Source organism: Astatotilapia calliptera, chromosome 16 (genome assembly GCF_964374335.1).
Source record: "Astatotilapia calliptera chromosome 16, fAstCal68.1, whole genome shotgun sequence".
In the NCBI taxonomy this organism is placed as follows: Eukaryota; Metazoa; Chordata; class Actinopteri; order Cichliformes; family Cichlidae; genus Astatotilapia; species Astatotilapia calliptera.
This window is the reverse complement of record NC_137437.1, coordinates 22,594,792-22,609,536: the sequence shown is the minus strand read 5'-3', so window position 1 is coordinate 22,609,536 and position 14,745 is coordinate 22,594,792. Positions and strand designations below refer to the sequence as shown.

At 39.9% G+C, this 14,745-nt stretch overlaps 1 protein-coding gene across 7 annotated transcripts in view; it reads left to right on the top strand.

Annotated features, from left to right (window-relative positions):
• LOC145420915 (uncharacterized) overlaps positions 1 to 14,298 on the top strand; it is a 103,270-nt gene extending 88,972 nt beyond the window's left edge. For all 7 annotated transcript variants that reach the window (XR_013902147.1, XR_013902148.1, XR_013902152.1 and 4 more), the window contains 2 exons: positions 6,961 to 7,085; positions 10,683 to 14,298. Coding sequence is in view for 4 of the 7 variants with exons in the window: in XM_080290330.1 (XP_080146456.1) it covers positions 6,961 to 7,085; positions 10,683 to 10,865 (308 nt within the window). In the remaining 3 variants the exon portion in view is untranslated. The remainder of the gene's footprint in view (positions 1 to 6,960; positions 7,086 to 10,682) is intronic.
• The last annotated feature ends 447 nt before the right edge of the window (positions 14,299 to 14,745 follow it).

The following is a 14,745-nucleotide window of genomic DNA, read 5'->3' as shown; positions in this document are numbered from 1 at the left end:
AATTACAGTTTCCCCACACTGAACTGTGGATATCCGGAAGTAAAATATTGTTCGACTTGCATAGATTATGGCGCTTTTCACATTGTACTGACCCAGTCTTGTGTCATCATGATTTCGGCTCATTAAACAACAGTTATCCTACAGCCATGTAAATATATTTACATAAAGTGGAATATGTGACCAACCTCCACAAAAAACACAAAAACTATTTTGACTTAAAACGCTGATGACAGGACGCCGCTTGGTTTTTATTGACTGGTAACAATTTTCCATTTAAAATTAAGCTCGGTTAGCGTTTAATTGGCCGTTTTACCGAAGAGTAATTAACTTCCTATTTATGTGCACAGTTAATTGGCAGTCTGATGTGAATCTAACGGGTTAGTTGTAATCATACGGAAGATTATATGTTTAGGTTTGTTTGTAGAAATGCCAGAATGTGTAGCTTTGACTCTCTCTCTCTCTCTCTTTTATCACCGTGGGAGCCCCCATTATTAATTTCTCCCCGGGTGCAATCGACAACTCTGTGGGAAATGCGTTTTATTAGTAGAAGAGACACTCTCGTCATCTCAAGGTCAAAGGATACCATATGAGTCTCAGTTACAGTGAGACCAGGGTCTGCCAGCTCCCCGGGGATTCGACCCTGAGTGCGAGGAGGGATGCCAACAGTGAGCCCCACTTGATTCGCTGGTCTCCATCATGAGTGTGGTTGTTATTAGCAACAGGCCCAGCGCAAAGAAACTTCTGAGTCAATTTTTTTGTTTTAATTCCTTTTGACAAGTCGGTTCAAATTAACGTCTTTACCTCCAGCAAGTATTCTTCACTATTTTTTTTTGGGCGATTTGATATAGTCTATTCCTTTTCCCCTTCTCTGGAGATGTAATGTTCACATATAGTAGATGGATTTCAGGTATGGACCAAACTGACCATGTGGTGCAGTCTTCTCAGATACTGTGCAGCTCCATTTGACACATTTTAAGAGCTTTATTAACAACATTTGCATTTCAGTATAATACATTACAGCTTTGCTGCTGTGATTGGTTAATAAAGAGGATTAAAAAAAGTGGTCATTTTCAGTAGTGAAATATGTGTTCAGATACCTGCAAAAGAAGTACATGGCATTTTAGCACAATGAAAAGTACAGGCTACTCTTCTACAAGTGTTTAACAAGTGAAGCATTTATGTGAAGCGGAAGGAAACAAAGTGCATTTACTAAAGTACTGTAGTAAAATTCTGACTTACATGCATACTTATTTCTTACTGCCAGCTGCAGTGGAGAACACTGTACTGTTTTACTGCACAACATTTACAGGTCAGCTATAATAAAAGATTTAACAGAAGAAGATTTTTCATGCAAAACAAGGTCAGCTCTCAAATACGATTATGTGTTCTAATTTAAGCAGCAAAATAAAATATAGGGACAATAGGTACAATTATCATCAATATCAGCAGTTTTGTTCAATAATTTCTTGGTCATGGAATAACTTAATTGGACTGAACATTTTTTTTTTTACCTTTTTTGTGCTCTTTTTACTTAAGAATCAACACTTCCTGAGCTGTTTGTAACATGCAAATGACACTTTTGTTGTAGATGGTTATTGCTTTGGCATAAGTCGTCCCACATTTACCATTTAACAAGATGAATTTCTTTTGCTTCTTAGCAATCATATTAGATATGACATATGTTTGTTTATGAAATAACCTACAGAATAACAACACCGTTTCCCTCTAACACTATGCAGCATGTGAAGTTGCAGAAAATTGTGAAAACTCCATGAAACACCACTTTCTCATTATTGTATTGAGCACATAAGCTACTCAAATTAAGAATAAGTGGGAACTGAGAAAGAGGCTTCCACTTCTTAAAGAACTAATCGTCGCTCCATCTTTAAATTGCATTGTCTTTTTTTGTGAAATTGGATTTAAATTAGAAAAGAAGTTGCGCCGTTCTCCTTAAACTGCAGCCTAGATAGTTTGCAAAATCTCCCGGTCGCTTCTACAAACCTCATTTCATCTCAAAGCACTGGCAGGTATCAAACTTTCTGAGAATTGAACAGCCAGACCCTGAAGGCATCCCTTTGCTCAGTGTCTTCTTTCCATTTCTAGATTCCCACTTTACAAGCTTAAATGTCTACTTAATATGCTTTAATGCCTGCTCTTTAGAGCCAGGGTGCACTTCATCACTTTTATACACCTTTATATAACACACTGTTAACTAGCAATGCCTTATGGAACAGCTTGTCTTGCAGCTGGAAGGCTCCTCCATGGCATGATGGAGGTACCTGTTCACCATTCACAATGAGACAGTAAAATGGGAATAGAAGCCTCTGCATACTGCTGCTGTCTATATCAGTCAACGATGAATATTCATGAATCACAGTGTCATGACATGCTCTGTAATTGGCAGCAACATTAGTAATGACACTGCTGGTATCAATTCCCTGCATATTCATGTGGTGGGGCAATATTTCCTCGTGGTGCTGGGTTTTTTTTTCTTTTTTTTCAATCCTCCTGAAAGTGAAAATGTATTCCGAAGCTGCAGGTGTCCCTGGTTTCACAATCAATTGCTGGCTGGATTGTGCCCCAGTGAAAATCAGACAAACCATTAGTTTCTTTGTCAGTTTCTTTGATTATTAATATATCTGAATTATGAAAGGTTGAGAGGACGCTAAATATTGTAAAGTGAATTTCTTTCTAATAGTTATGAATGTGGACCTTAAAGACTCCTATATACCATGTCAGTGCCACTGGCTATTGGACTTTTAAAAGATCATTGATATAAAGCGTTGATTACTCTTGCCTTAAAAGTAACAAACCCAGATCATTTATTTTTGTAGATCACTAATAAGCATATGCGCTCTGCTTCAAACAATTTTTTATTCCATCCGATCCGTTTGAGGTTTGATTAGATTTTACAGTTTTCACAGGCACGCTCCTCCGATAGGCCAGACAGTGCGGCAGATTTCTTTGTGTACTGGAATTTGCTGCGATTCCATTTCGGCCCCACCAAAGTGTCCTAGAATGGATAATGAGGGAATTGGATAAAGCTTTGCATAAGCTGGAAGGCTTTCCCCTCTAAGTAGCTGGAGGAGAGGATTTTTCCTCTCATGGGTTCAGTTTGCCATGAACCGTCCAAACTGTGTTGTGAGGAGGCAGACCTGTTTCTCCACAAACAGGAAAGGCTGCATTAGTCATGTATCGAGTGATAAAGAAGTATTCAGATCGCTGTGGAAGAAAAAGTAAAAGTACCATTATCAGTTAACAAGTACAATGTATATTTTTAGTCTTACTACTAAGCGAATGTATCTCTGTATATGAGTCTCTCTGCATTTCTCCATGACTGTTCATCACATTTGGTGGATGTATTCCTGAGGAACAAAAGAAATGCGGTGTTGAGCTTGAAGCTTTTTTAGTTCAGTGTGCACGAAGCATTTAGCATTTAAATCTCATAACCGCGCACTCTACCTCTTTAAATTGCCTGAGTCTCAGCACAACATCTCAGATACATGCACAACATGTGGGAAACACTGAAAATGTGGCATCGTATCATCAAACCACTCACCGCTGCACTGTGTAAGTTTGTGACCACTTTAGTGTGTCATTATTAACTATCAGCTATAGTTTTTCTTTTAAATTATATTTTGTTTGTTCTTCAAAGTGAACACAGTTATGTATTGAACAAGCACTTATGAGTAACAAAAAAGTAGCAAGCTAAGTTTCTATATACAGATAATTGAGACATCTATTTTTCACCAAGAAGACAACCCCACTGTGGGTTAAATACCTGGGACTCATTTGAGAACAGAGGAAGACTCTGATTTCATAAATAAGTCCAGTTGGTTTCTTTTTGAGCACATAAATTATTATAACCTGGATGATGGAAAACCTGCAAAGACATTCAGATGCTGTTTTTTTTTTTATGTCAAATATTTGGGAACTAACTATCCACCCATCTACCTGTCCAGTTCAGGGGCTCTGGAGCCTATACTAACTGTCATAGGGAAAAAGGTGAGACAGACCCCAGGAGAGATTTCCAGTATATTGAAGAGCTAACACTAACTATGTATTATATTTTACAAGTTTATGGAGTGTTTTATGTACAGGTAATAAGAAACTATGACTGTAAAGTCTGCATAGTGGAATAAAAATATCATTTCTCCTGTTAAAGCAGGCAGATTACAAGTCCCTCACATTTCTTTTTAAACACAGTAATTGTGTAAATGTACTTAATTACTTTCTACCATTGCACATTTCTTTTATTAAGACTTTGGAGTTTGTGCAACCTAAGAAAAGTTCCAATCCATAAATTCCATGTGCAATTTACCTACCACACAACGCCTGCAGTATGCAGTTTGTTTAAGCAATGGATTGCTTAGGCCACTGTACACCGCAAAGCTCGTTGCTGATTTTTCTTCTTTTTTTTCTGTTGCTCACCAACTGAGCTGTATCTGGGCATTACAGGAGGAGGTAGCAGTAATGGGAACTGCTGTCAGTGCAAGGAGGCGGCTTGTTTTCATTTTATGGCCCTACTGCACTGACAGAATAGAGAAAAAAAACCATGTGAGATTCAGTGTTGCAAAGCAATGAGTAGTGTTGTTAACAAAGTCTTATTAGTATAAAAAGGATGCTTCAGATTGCGTTTGTTGAATAAAATTTCAACGTGGATTTAAAGACGGTACTTGTAACTTAATTTCACTCGGTGTTGCACAGACCTTAAACGTGTTCATTAACAACAGGTGACTAAGCAAAAGTTAGTTTCCATTCTGTTCACTATTACCTGCTGCATATTATTTATAACAAATGGTTGATGGTGCCTCCATAATGTGGACGTGTCTCACAGTTGCAGTGAACTTGAGAGCGAATGCCATTTGTCTTCTTCTGCTTTGCTTATTTTAGATAATCCAGCTCTATCATCATCATCATCATCATCATCAGTCTTGCAATTAGTCACGTTTACTTGTTAACATGTCTCAGCGTTGTCCGTCTGCTCGCCACATGCAGATTCTGTGATTAATCTCGAAAGACACTATTTTGAAATGTTATTGGGAGTGGAATATAAATAAGCATGTGATGTATTGTTTTTTATTGTTTGATGGTGTCTGACAGCTTTGTCACAGAAAATACATGGCTTCTTTTTCCTAAATCCATCACAAGGAATATAAAGACATATGCATAATAATGAAACACATTTATTAATGTGTACTGTCCCCTGGAGTCATATGACAATGAAATGGATGGCTGGATTTCTTTTGCATGGATGCTATAGGCCTGAGTGTTGCATGTGAAGGTGGCTGAACAGGTAAAAGGGGGACTGAACAGATAGAAGAAGAACCCCATCGAGAGGACTCAGGGGAATCAGAGGGATGAGATAAAATCCAACAAGTGATTGTTTAAGGGGTCCTAACTGCTCATTACAACCTCATAGTCAGATTGATTTACCCTTTTTTAAAATTCTGAATGTATTTGCATAAGTTTCTGTATGCCGTAAAAAGTGCTGCTATATACTTTTACATTTTTTTCTTATTGTAAGAAAAAGCTTTAAAAATCCTTTAAATATCTTTACAATCATTGATCTGACTGCAATTCTAGTGTTACAATAAACCAGCCTAAAAAATGCATAAAAGCAGGATTACCCCTAATAATAATAATAATCTCTATCACAAGTCTGCCTTGAAATAGGTGTGCTATATGTTTATGCAAAGCCTGGAAAGGCTCATAGCCGTATTAAAAACACATCAACAGGTCAAACAGTTCATTTGGGTGACATATACATTTGGACACTGGGGATAATTTTAAATTAAACCCATGCACACCATCCTGCCCCTGTAAGTAAATTTTAAGAGACAGTATTGAGGTGTAAACAGCACAGGTGTGTTTGTTTTTAAATCTGGGATTTATTGACACTGAGAAAAAAAACAGGAAAATCCCACCTTATCCTGGTTCCCAATATTTTCTGGTCCAACTTCTTTAGTAAAAAAAAGAAAAAAAAATCCAATTTTCCCTCGTGTACAGGGATCTGTATCGGGGTTTTACAGGCAAAAGTAATAAAAACAAATAAATCCCAGTTTTTTCTTACAGTACCAGCACAATATTTTCTGTGAGGAGCTTTCCGAAAGGATTTTTCATGGCAGAGTCTTGTTCAGCCTCTGTTTGCAACTGCAAATGGGTATTCTCCATCCTGATGTTGCATAACCTCCTTGCCATTGTGGTGGAGCTGCTTTCCAAGCTGCCTCTCTGGGGCTTCCTCTGTAAGATGTTTCACATGTCTGCTAGAAAGTGTAGAGCAGCAGTACGTTTGAACTGGAAGGATTTCTCCCCTTCACATGTCTACGGGCTTTAGTCCAGTCACCAAAAAAAGAAATGAAAACTCTTTTGTTCTCTTCCAGTAAGGGCGTGCATCCTCATGTGGTTACCATTACATACCAAATCAATTATCTATGCTGCTGGTGAGAGGCTTCTTAAATATGTTTTGCCCCTTTATTTGCCCTGGTTGTCTATTGGCAGTGAAGAGGGGGGTTTCAAACCCTTTCTTCTAATCCTCAGTTATTCTTCCTTTCTTCTTTTCAAAACTGGGATTTATCGACCATCTGGGACAGCAAAGAAGCTTCTAATGGGCAAAGCAAAGAGCGATTTCACTGTTAAAAATGCTATGAAAGTCATATGACTTCCTTCGGTGTTTAAAAACATGCATATGTTCTCTAGGTTTCTTTTTTTTTTTTAAGTTTTGTTCTTTTTAAATGTGGTCTCAGAATATGCGGTTGCTCTTTGTGCTTCATGCTGTCATAGTGGTAGAAATGATTGTTGTTTTTAACCAATGGAATATGTATGGCCCCACAATATTGTTCTCGTCATGAATATTACAGTGGAAAGTTGTGCATATGCGAATAGCATCTTGATCCATTCTAAAGATTTGGGACAGTAAGTATCCAAATGTTGATGTGTTTCCTTGGCTCCCATTGTCAGATCTCAAAACTGCCCCTGTGCAGGGAGACGATTTCTCATCAGGCACTAGCAGCCGGAGCACCAAGCTCATTCACGGAGGAGTCCGATATCTACAGAAAGCCATCATGAAATTGGATTACAAACAGGTAAATGCTTCATTTTTTCTCCGCAGCTGACACTTATCCGCAGAATTCCTGGTCCCTCTGGTCATATTGCTTTATTTACCCCCCTATGTTCATTTTTCATTCACGGGAAGCAGTGACATGTTTGCCTTGAATGACTGCCTGCCTGGAATTTTCTGAAGTTGTTTTAAAGGATTCTTACAACTTAGCAGACCTCTGTTGCTATCACACTGTAAATTAATTCGGGAAATTATCTCTCAGTAATAGGTGAAACAAGGCTTATGTACCCTCTTTTGCTATAAGTTGTTTAAGACGAGTCACCCAGGTTCAAAGTAAAATGTCACAATTTTCTGTTACGTTTCAGTCTTTGCGATATCTCATTATTCTAAGCCTGTGTTTTCTTTAGGAGCCTTATTTTGTTATCTGTATGAACATATGAGGATGCTGGAGGTGAGCAGCAGAAGAGGCCAATTAGTGTGATTGGAGGAAACACAGCTGCCTAGTCAGCAGCTCAACAGTAAAATGCAGCCTGTGCTACACAGGGCAAATTAAAGCAACGGTATTTGGGAGCCGGTAGCTTGAACCTTCAGCTTGTATATTTACCCTTAAAACATATGATCTTATCCAGTTTTTCCAAAAAGACTGTGCACCAAAAAAGGTGATATTATTTTGTTAAAGGAATAACTTTTCTGATAACAGTGAACTGCCATAAATCACTGATGTCATCAGATGAAATACTTGCCCATGTGTTGTTTCATCTACTTCTTCCAAATAAATTACATTAAATTAAGGTTATGATTAAAATTTGATGAAACTATTCAATTAATTAATTTTTAAGCAAACATGATCAAGACTGATCAAAACAAAGACGGTAAACCTTTCCCTCAATAAAGCCGTGGAGTCGAAAAGATGTAGAAGTTCGGCCGATTGGAAGAAAACTTTATAGTCACCTTTGGGTTTGAAGGCTCATTGAAGTGTAAGGTAAAGGAAGAGTAGACCATGGCATCTCTGCTCCATCTCGCCTTTGCTCTCTCTCAGACTTGGTTGAACTCAGAGGCCTTGATTTGATTGGTGCAGCCTTGAATCATAAGCTTTAATTGCACCTGACATTTAAAGCTTCTCTCTGGTATTTAAAGCAGTGTACAGGTGTGGTTCATTACTGAGAGGGGGATAGGAGATTTTCTGATTTCTCTTTCATTGCCGGGCCGTGGCACCTTCTTAACTCATCATGCTGCCTGTCACCATCGCCGAACACCTCCCTCGTTTGCACAAAGCCATACCTAGCCCAACTAACATCAGTCAAAGAGTTCAAGACTATGATAAAATGAAGTCTTTTTTAGTGCTGTCCTAGAGGAAAATGCAGACAGAGGGGATAAAAGAATGTGACTATGTAGTAACAAGTCATCCTCGGCACATATCAGCCATGGAAATGCTTTATTTTTTCCACTAATGCTGCAAGGTGCTGATTCTCTTAATCCACCAGACTCAAGACAGACAAGCTGTGGGAGCCACTGTTTATTGCTCAAAGCCTCTAATCATGAAATCTTTCTTTGAGCAGTATATAGTGTGCTGTGCACATTACTATGCACTGTTAAAGTGTATGCATCACTTTCACTTGTAATGTTAAAAATTATAGCACTTATCACAGCTGGAGATGCTGATAGCAGCAATCTGACTGCAAATTGTAGAACCCTAAGTCTGTCCTGTTTTATGTGCTTTAAAAAGTTTTTTTTCTTGTCTTATGAGAAAAACAAGTTTGTAGAAAACACATTTAAGAATTCAACTTTGATAACAACTGATTTTCTGTATTAGCAGTAAAAAAAAAAAAATTATTTTACACATATATACATGGTGCTAAATTGTATGTTGTGCAGTAACATTCATTTTAAGTAGTGCAGCATACAGCGGATGTTTTTATTCGTTTGTGTGTAATATAGTTAAATATATTGTGTTTTACACAGCTGTGTAATTGCTGTCTATGTGAGCGTAAACAAATTAGAAACAACATTTTAAAAAAAACAAACCAAAAAAAAAAGCAGAAAATAGCCAGTAGCCATCGCGTTCCTACCAGTCCCAGGATCCATCTATCTCCGGGCTATATGTGCCTGGTGTTGGCATCAGAAAAACAAAGCATATGTTGATTGTTAGCCAGGGTGTACATAGCATGTCCCATTCACTCAAGGTCTCCCTTGTAGCTTCAAACTCCCAACTTTGTTTCTCTAGGCTATCTGTCAGACTTCATTTAGCATTTGAGGATATGTGGATTCCCATGTACTGCAAAAAGGCAACATACTTCTGAGGGAATATGGCCACTATCTGAGCAGTGATCTGTCAACCTTATTCATTTAGCAGAAGTAAGTGGGAGAGGGGGGTATTTTACATGAGCTATTTATATTTGTTCAGTTTTATACCAGTGTGTTTTTCTTCTTTTACCTCTAGAAAGCAGAGAATCTGAAATGCATCAGAGTATTTACTTAATAACTGTTTATAATAATTGTTATGTTAATACGATTTAATTTAGCCATAGTGTTTATCATAGAGACTCTTTTTCTTTGATCACAAACATTACACCATTTACATGTATTTAATTTTTCCTCGAGCTGTCTTTTCCACCTCTTTTCCCATAAACAACTGGGTACATTATGGCAGTGACATTTTCTGTCCTGACCTTCTTCAATGGGGATTGGGTTTTGACTGCTTGGGTTCATCTCCCCGGGATTTTTCAAGCCATCATTGCCAGATAGTTTCAACAAATAGACATTCCTTACCCTAAGAAAATGTTGTATTGGCAAAAATATAATTTAGTACGAAATGATTTTTTTTTTACTTCATACACATAAATCACATGGACAAGGGATCGTAAACTCTAACCATTCAGCAGCAAGAGTTTTTCAAATATTTAAAAGCGGTGCTTCACCTTTGCTTTTTTCATAAAAATCCGACTAGTCAACAGCAGCACGAGTATTTAAAATATTATATTACCGTGCCTAATAATTTTCACATTTCTGGTGTGTGTTGAAACTTTTTTTCTCCCATATTACGGAAATATTTTTCTCTTGTTGTCTGCTCAACTCTGCCCTTCTTCTTTCTGCTAAAGGAGTAATTGACAAAAGAATCTGGGATAATAACTCTATCTCCTGCTGTACCTGTAACAATTTAATTGGACAAGTCAGCCCAGCCAAGCATCTCTGGCTCTATGACTGGAAGACATGAAATTCATTGTCATTATTGTCCCTGTCATTTTGCAGCATTTTGTCCAGCCGCAGAGTTCCTCTCACTCCACTGAGTTTTGTACCTCCAGGAGGCTGGAACGACTGGTGGTGTGAGCCGAGCGGAAGTAGGGGCACGATGGGAGGGAGGGAACAAGAAAGAGGGCGGGGGTGGGCTCCTGTCCTCCAGGGAGCTTTGATGCTCATTTAGCTCTCCTCTGTCGTTCGGCCATTTGGGCTTTTAATTGCTGATGATAATAATTATCATCATCATTATTGTTATCATCTTCACTGTGCCGGGTTATCATACCCATGCTATGCCGCTCATTCATAAATCCTGGTTCCGTGATCTTACTAATCCTTGAATTCCTGACATTTAGTGTAGTATTAATTCTCCTGTTTCTTTACCCAGTGCCAATCTGTGACAGGCCCCACAACAGAGAGCTGTGAATCACGGGTTCAAAGGTCACTACAAGGCTCAGCAATCATCGAGGATCAGACGCTGCCTACCGGTGCCAAACCTCTCTCAAGTCTTAGCCGCTTGTGTGTGTGCATGCGTGTGCATGCGTGTGCTCATACACCACCAGTGGCATAAGTTTGCTAACCACATACTATAATGGTCACATTCACCCTACAGAGATGAAGAAGTGGATTCTATGGTCTTCCTAATACATCATGGCAGGGTGCATACTCTTGTATGTAATTCATTCTAAAATGTGGCCTTTAAATCTGTTGTTGTTGGGTCTTTTTTTTCTTTTTTTTACTTTTTCCCTTCATTTTATTTATTTATTTTCCGTAGTGAGGGAATGGCTTCCAGCATGCTGTAGCATTAAGCAGAGCCCACCAGCTAGCTAGCCTCAAGTCGCTCAAACGTAAAATAAATCAGGGCACAAAGGACCCTGCTCATTCCTGCAAAGTAGCAACATTTTCCCTGGCCAACAATGAGGACTTGAACTTCCTTGGCAATAACAAATAGAAAGAAAGTCACCCGAGACACCAACATTAAAAGTGATTAATCATCTCTATTCTCTCTTTACTTTTGAACCAAGGGATTGTCCAGCAATAAATCTTCAAAGATGTACATAAGAATCACTTCCTAATGAAACTGGGCTTTGTTCATTTGTCACCTTTTAGACCCTTTCATTTAAATTACAAAACTTGTGACCTTGTGACTCTGAATATAGATCTCTGGTATTTTAGAGCTGAAGAGGGATTAATCCATAAATCTTGATACTTGATTTCTCTCTTCATTAAAAGGATTCTGCCAACGGATCTTCTTCTAGAAAGGAAGATCAGCCGCTGTCAAGATTTGTTTACCGTCATATTGACATATTGAAAAATGTGATTATTAGGAGGAGACGTGACCGTTTTCACTGATCACTGCTCTCTTTTAAAATGAAGCCTGCTGAAGTTGTGCACACAAAACTATTAAAGTAATCTTAATGAAATGTTCAAAAGACAGGAATAACTATTATGTACTACACAAGAGGAACACTCTCAAACAACCATTTTTTTTTGCTCCTCAGCACTCTTTGTATATTCAAGGCATCAGTGCATCTATTCCTTGCATTCCCTTCCTTTTCCCGAGGAGCGGTTACCCTTCCCAGCGTAGGAGAGGAGAGGGGAGGGGCTGCCGGGGCCCCACACTCAGGCCAAAGGGCCACTGTGGCTTTAAGTGTGCTCCTTGTGTGGCCAGAGCAGCAATCGCACTGATGCAAAGTGACAGGGACAGATGTGACATATCGGTTCCGACACACTTCCATACCACCAGTCACAGGCTTGGGGTGACTCACATCCCCCTGCTCTGGTCCTGTCCCCCCGCTGCAGGACAACACAACGATGCTCGAATGAACCTCGCCATCGCCCTCACTGCTGCCAGGTATGGGGCTGCCATAGCCAATTACACTGAAGTGGTGCACCTACTGGAGAGGGCAGACCCTCAGACGGGGAAGGAGAGGGTCTGCGGAGCGCACTGCAGGGATGTGATCACAGGTAAATCCAACAAAAGCCGCTTCCTTCCTTCCTGCCTCACTCTATTCCTACTCTCTCTAGCCCTCACAACAGGGTTCCTCCCAGCGCCTCTTACTCAGTGCTAGTTTGCACATAGTCATTGCACATCTAATGCAGGGGCTTTTAATATTTTATAAGCGTTTTATGGTGTAGAGGACTGCTTCAGATCTTGTAGAGAGGAACATAAGACAGAATTAGCGTACTCCAAATGGCCTTACTTACCTTTTAAATGTCATGCATAGGGCTGGCTTTGGAAGAATAAAGCAGTTAAGGGTAAAAGATGGTATTCTGAAACATTTCATGAATAACCAAGATTTGAGGATCTCAACACATGACCACCCCCTGATGTTTTAAAAGATGGAAGTGTGCTCTTGGAGGAGATGTCTCACTTTAATAATGTGAGAGGAGGGCCTCACATAGGGAGGGCTCAGACTGAAAGGATAATAAAAACAGTTTTGTCATCAGTTCTTTTTTCTTTGTCTTTTATTTTTTCTTCTTTTTTTTCTCGCTCACAGAGATATGAATTTCTGGCTTGTGAACGCAGTCATTCCTGGTCTTTTCTTCGCTTCTCTTAGCAGTGGCAGCATCACGCATCAAATTTTTAAAGGTAGTTTGTCATTCAGCTTGTTGCCAAAACAGATCATTTGCTATCCTCGTGGTATCTTTTGATATGCATCCCATTATATACTGTAGCTCGTCAACATCAAGCATCACATTAACAAACATTTCCCTTCCACAATTTCAAAAGACCCTCAGTCACTGCCACTGAGCTACTCTGTGACACAAAGAGGCAAGAGGGAAATTAGGTATGTCTGTTTCCTATTAATTACAATCCTGGGAAGTCTCCCATGGACACACTCGAGCCACTCTATTACGGAGAGAGGGGGGCGTTCGCTGATAAATTAATAATCCGGCTTGTCACCAGCCACAGATGAATAGCCCCTGGTGATTGATGCTGTTTTCTTTCATAGGGCAGGAATTTGATGTCAGAGCCAAATGTGTTATCAATGCCACGGGACCTTTTACGGACGCGCTGTGGAAAATGGATGATCAGAAGAACCCCGACATCTGTCAGCCCAGTGCCGGGGTGCACATCGTCATCCCGGCTATTACAGGTAACTAACGGTGGACCCCTACGTCTCTGTCACTATCCTCCTGTATCACCTGCTCCTCAGCACTGCCGTCTCATCAGTTCATTAGTTAGCTGCAGTAGAAACTCCTCAGCCTCTGGCCACAACAGCCAGGCTCTGTCTGGCTGCTCTGCCTGTATGTCTAGCTCAGAGCAGGTGTTTAGTCCAAATGGGAACTTCAGCTCGGGAGTGTCACAGCTTCATGTAATCACTGTGTTAACTGCAAGAGAAGACTTACATTTCTCTTCAAACATCATCTATTCTTGCTGAGATTGCATCTCAATTTTTGATTGGATTCCTTTCTCTTTTGGGTCGGACTGAGATTCCTGCTTTCTTGTTGATGCATGTTATTTGTGTTGGTAAGGAATGAAGGCTACTCCTGTGACACAGCCTTCCCCCTCAGCTATTCCTGTGTTAAATTGAGTCAGTGCCATGTGCATGTGTTTTAAACAGGGCAATATGTGTACCCTGCGTTGAGGCTACGGGAGCAGCGACTGGAATTGAAACCAGCTGAATTAATCTCCTGGAAACAGCACTGACAGGAGCCTGATTATGGGGTGTCCCTTCAACCAGCCCGGCCCGCTTGTGCCCTCCCCTCTCCAGCAGACCAAAGGTTAATGCAGTCTCCTTGTTTGTTCCCCTCCCTAGCCGCTCGCCCTCTCATGCACACAACACTCATGCACCTCCAGACTTGACAGCATAAAACTCCAAGACGCCGTCGCATCATCTTCTATCTGACCTGGGGAGCGGATGCCCAAACACACCATCGCATAGCAAGTCATCTCTGGAGAGGATATCAGTGTCTGAATTACATCCTCAACTAACTCGGCAACCACAGCCAGGAAATGGAAGGTGATTTTGTTTTCCATAAAAACTTACCATTCTTCACCTGATGCCTATTTTTGTTTTTGTTTTCTTTTTTAATATCTTCAACAAATATCAAAGTTTTACTGAACTGCAGCCCAATACATGTAAGGGACAGCTGTGATGTAAGGTATAATTAATGCAACAACCAACATAACATTTCTCCCAGGTAAAAAAAAAAAAGAAAAGAAAAGAAAGTCATCACTGCGCACTTACACTTGCGGCACTATAGCCGGGACGTTTGAATCAGACCTAATTCATAACACCCATTTATGATAATAAATACACGTCCAACGATCCCCACCCCCACCCCCAGCATCCACCCAACCACCCTCTCTGATTTACAAATAGCTGATAGAGCAAGCAGCTGACAGAAATAAATGAGCTAATCTGATGGCTGTGTAGGACTTCCACCAGATATTAATTCATCAGGAGGCCACAGAGTACAGACAGATACAAATTCCTGTTTTA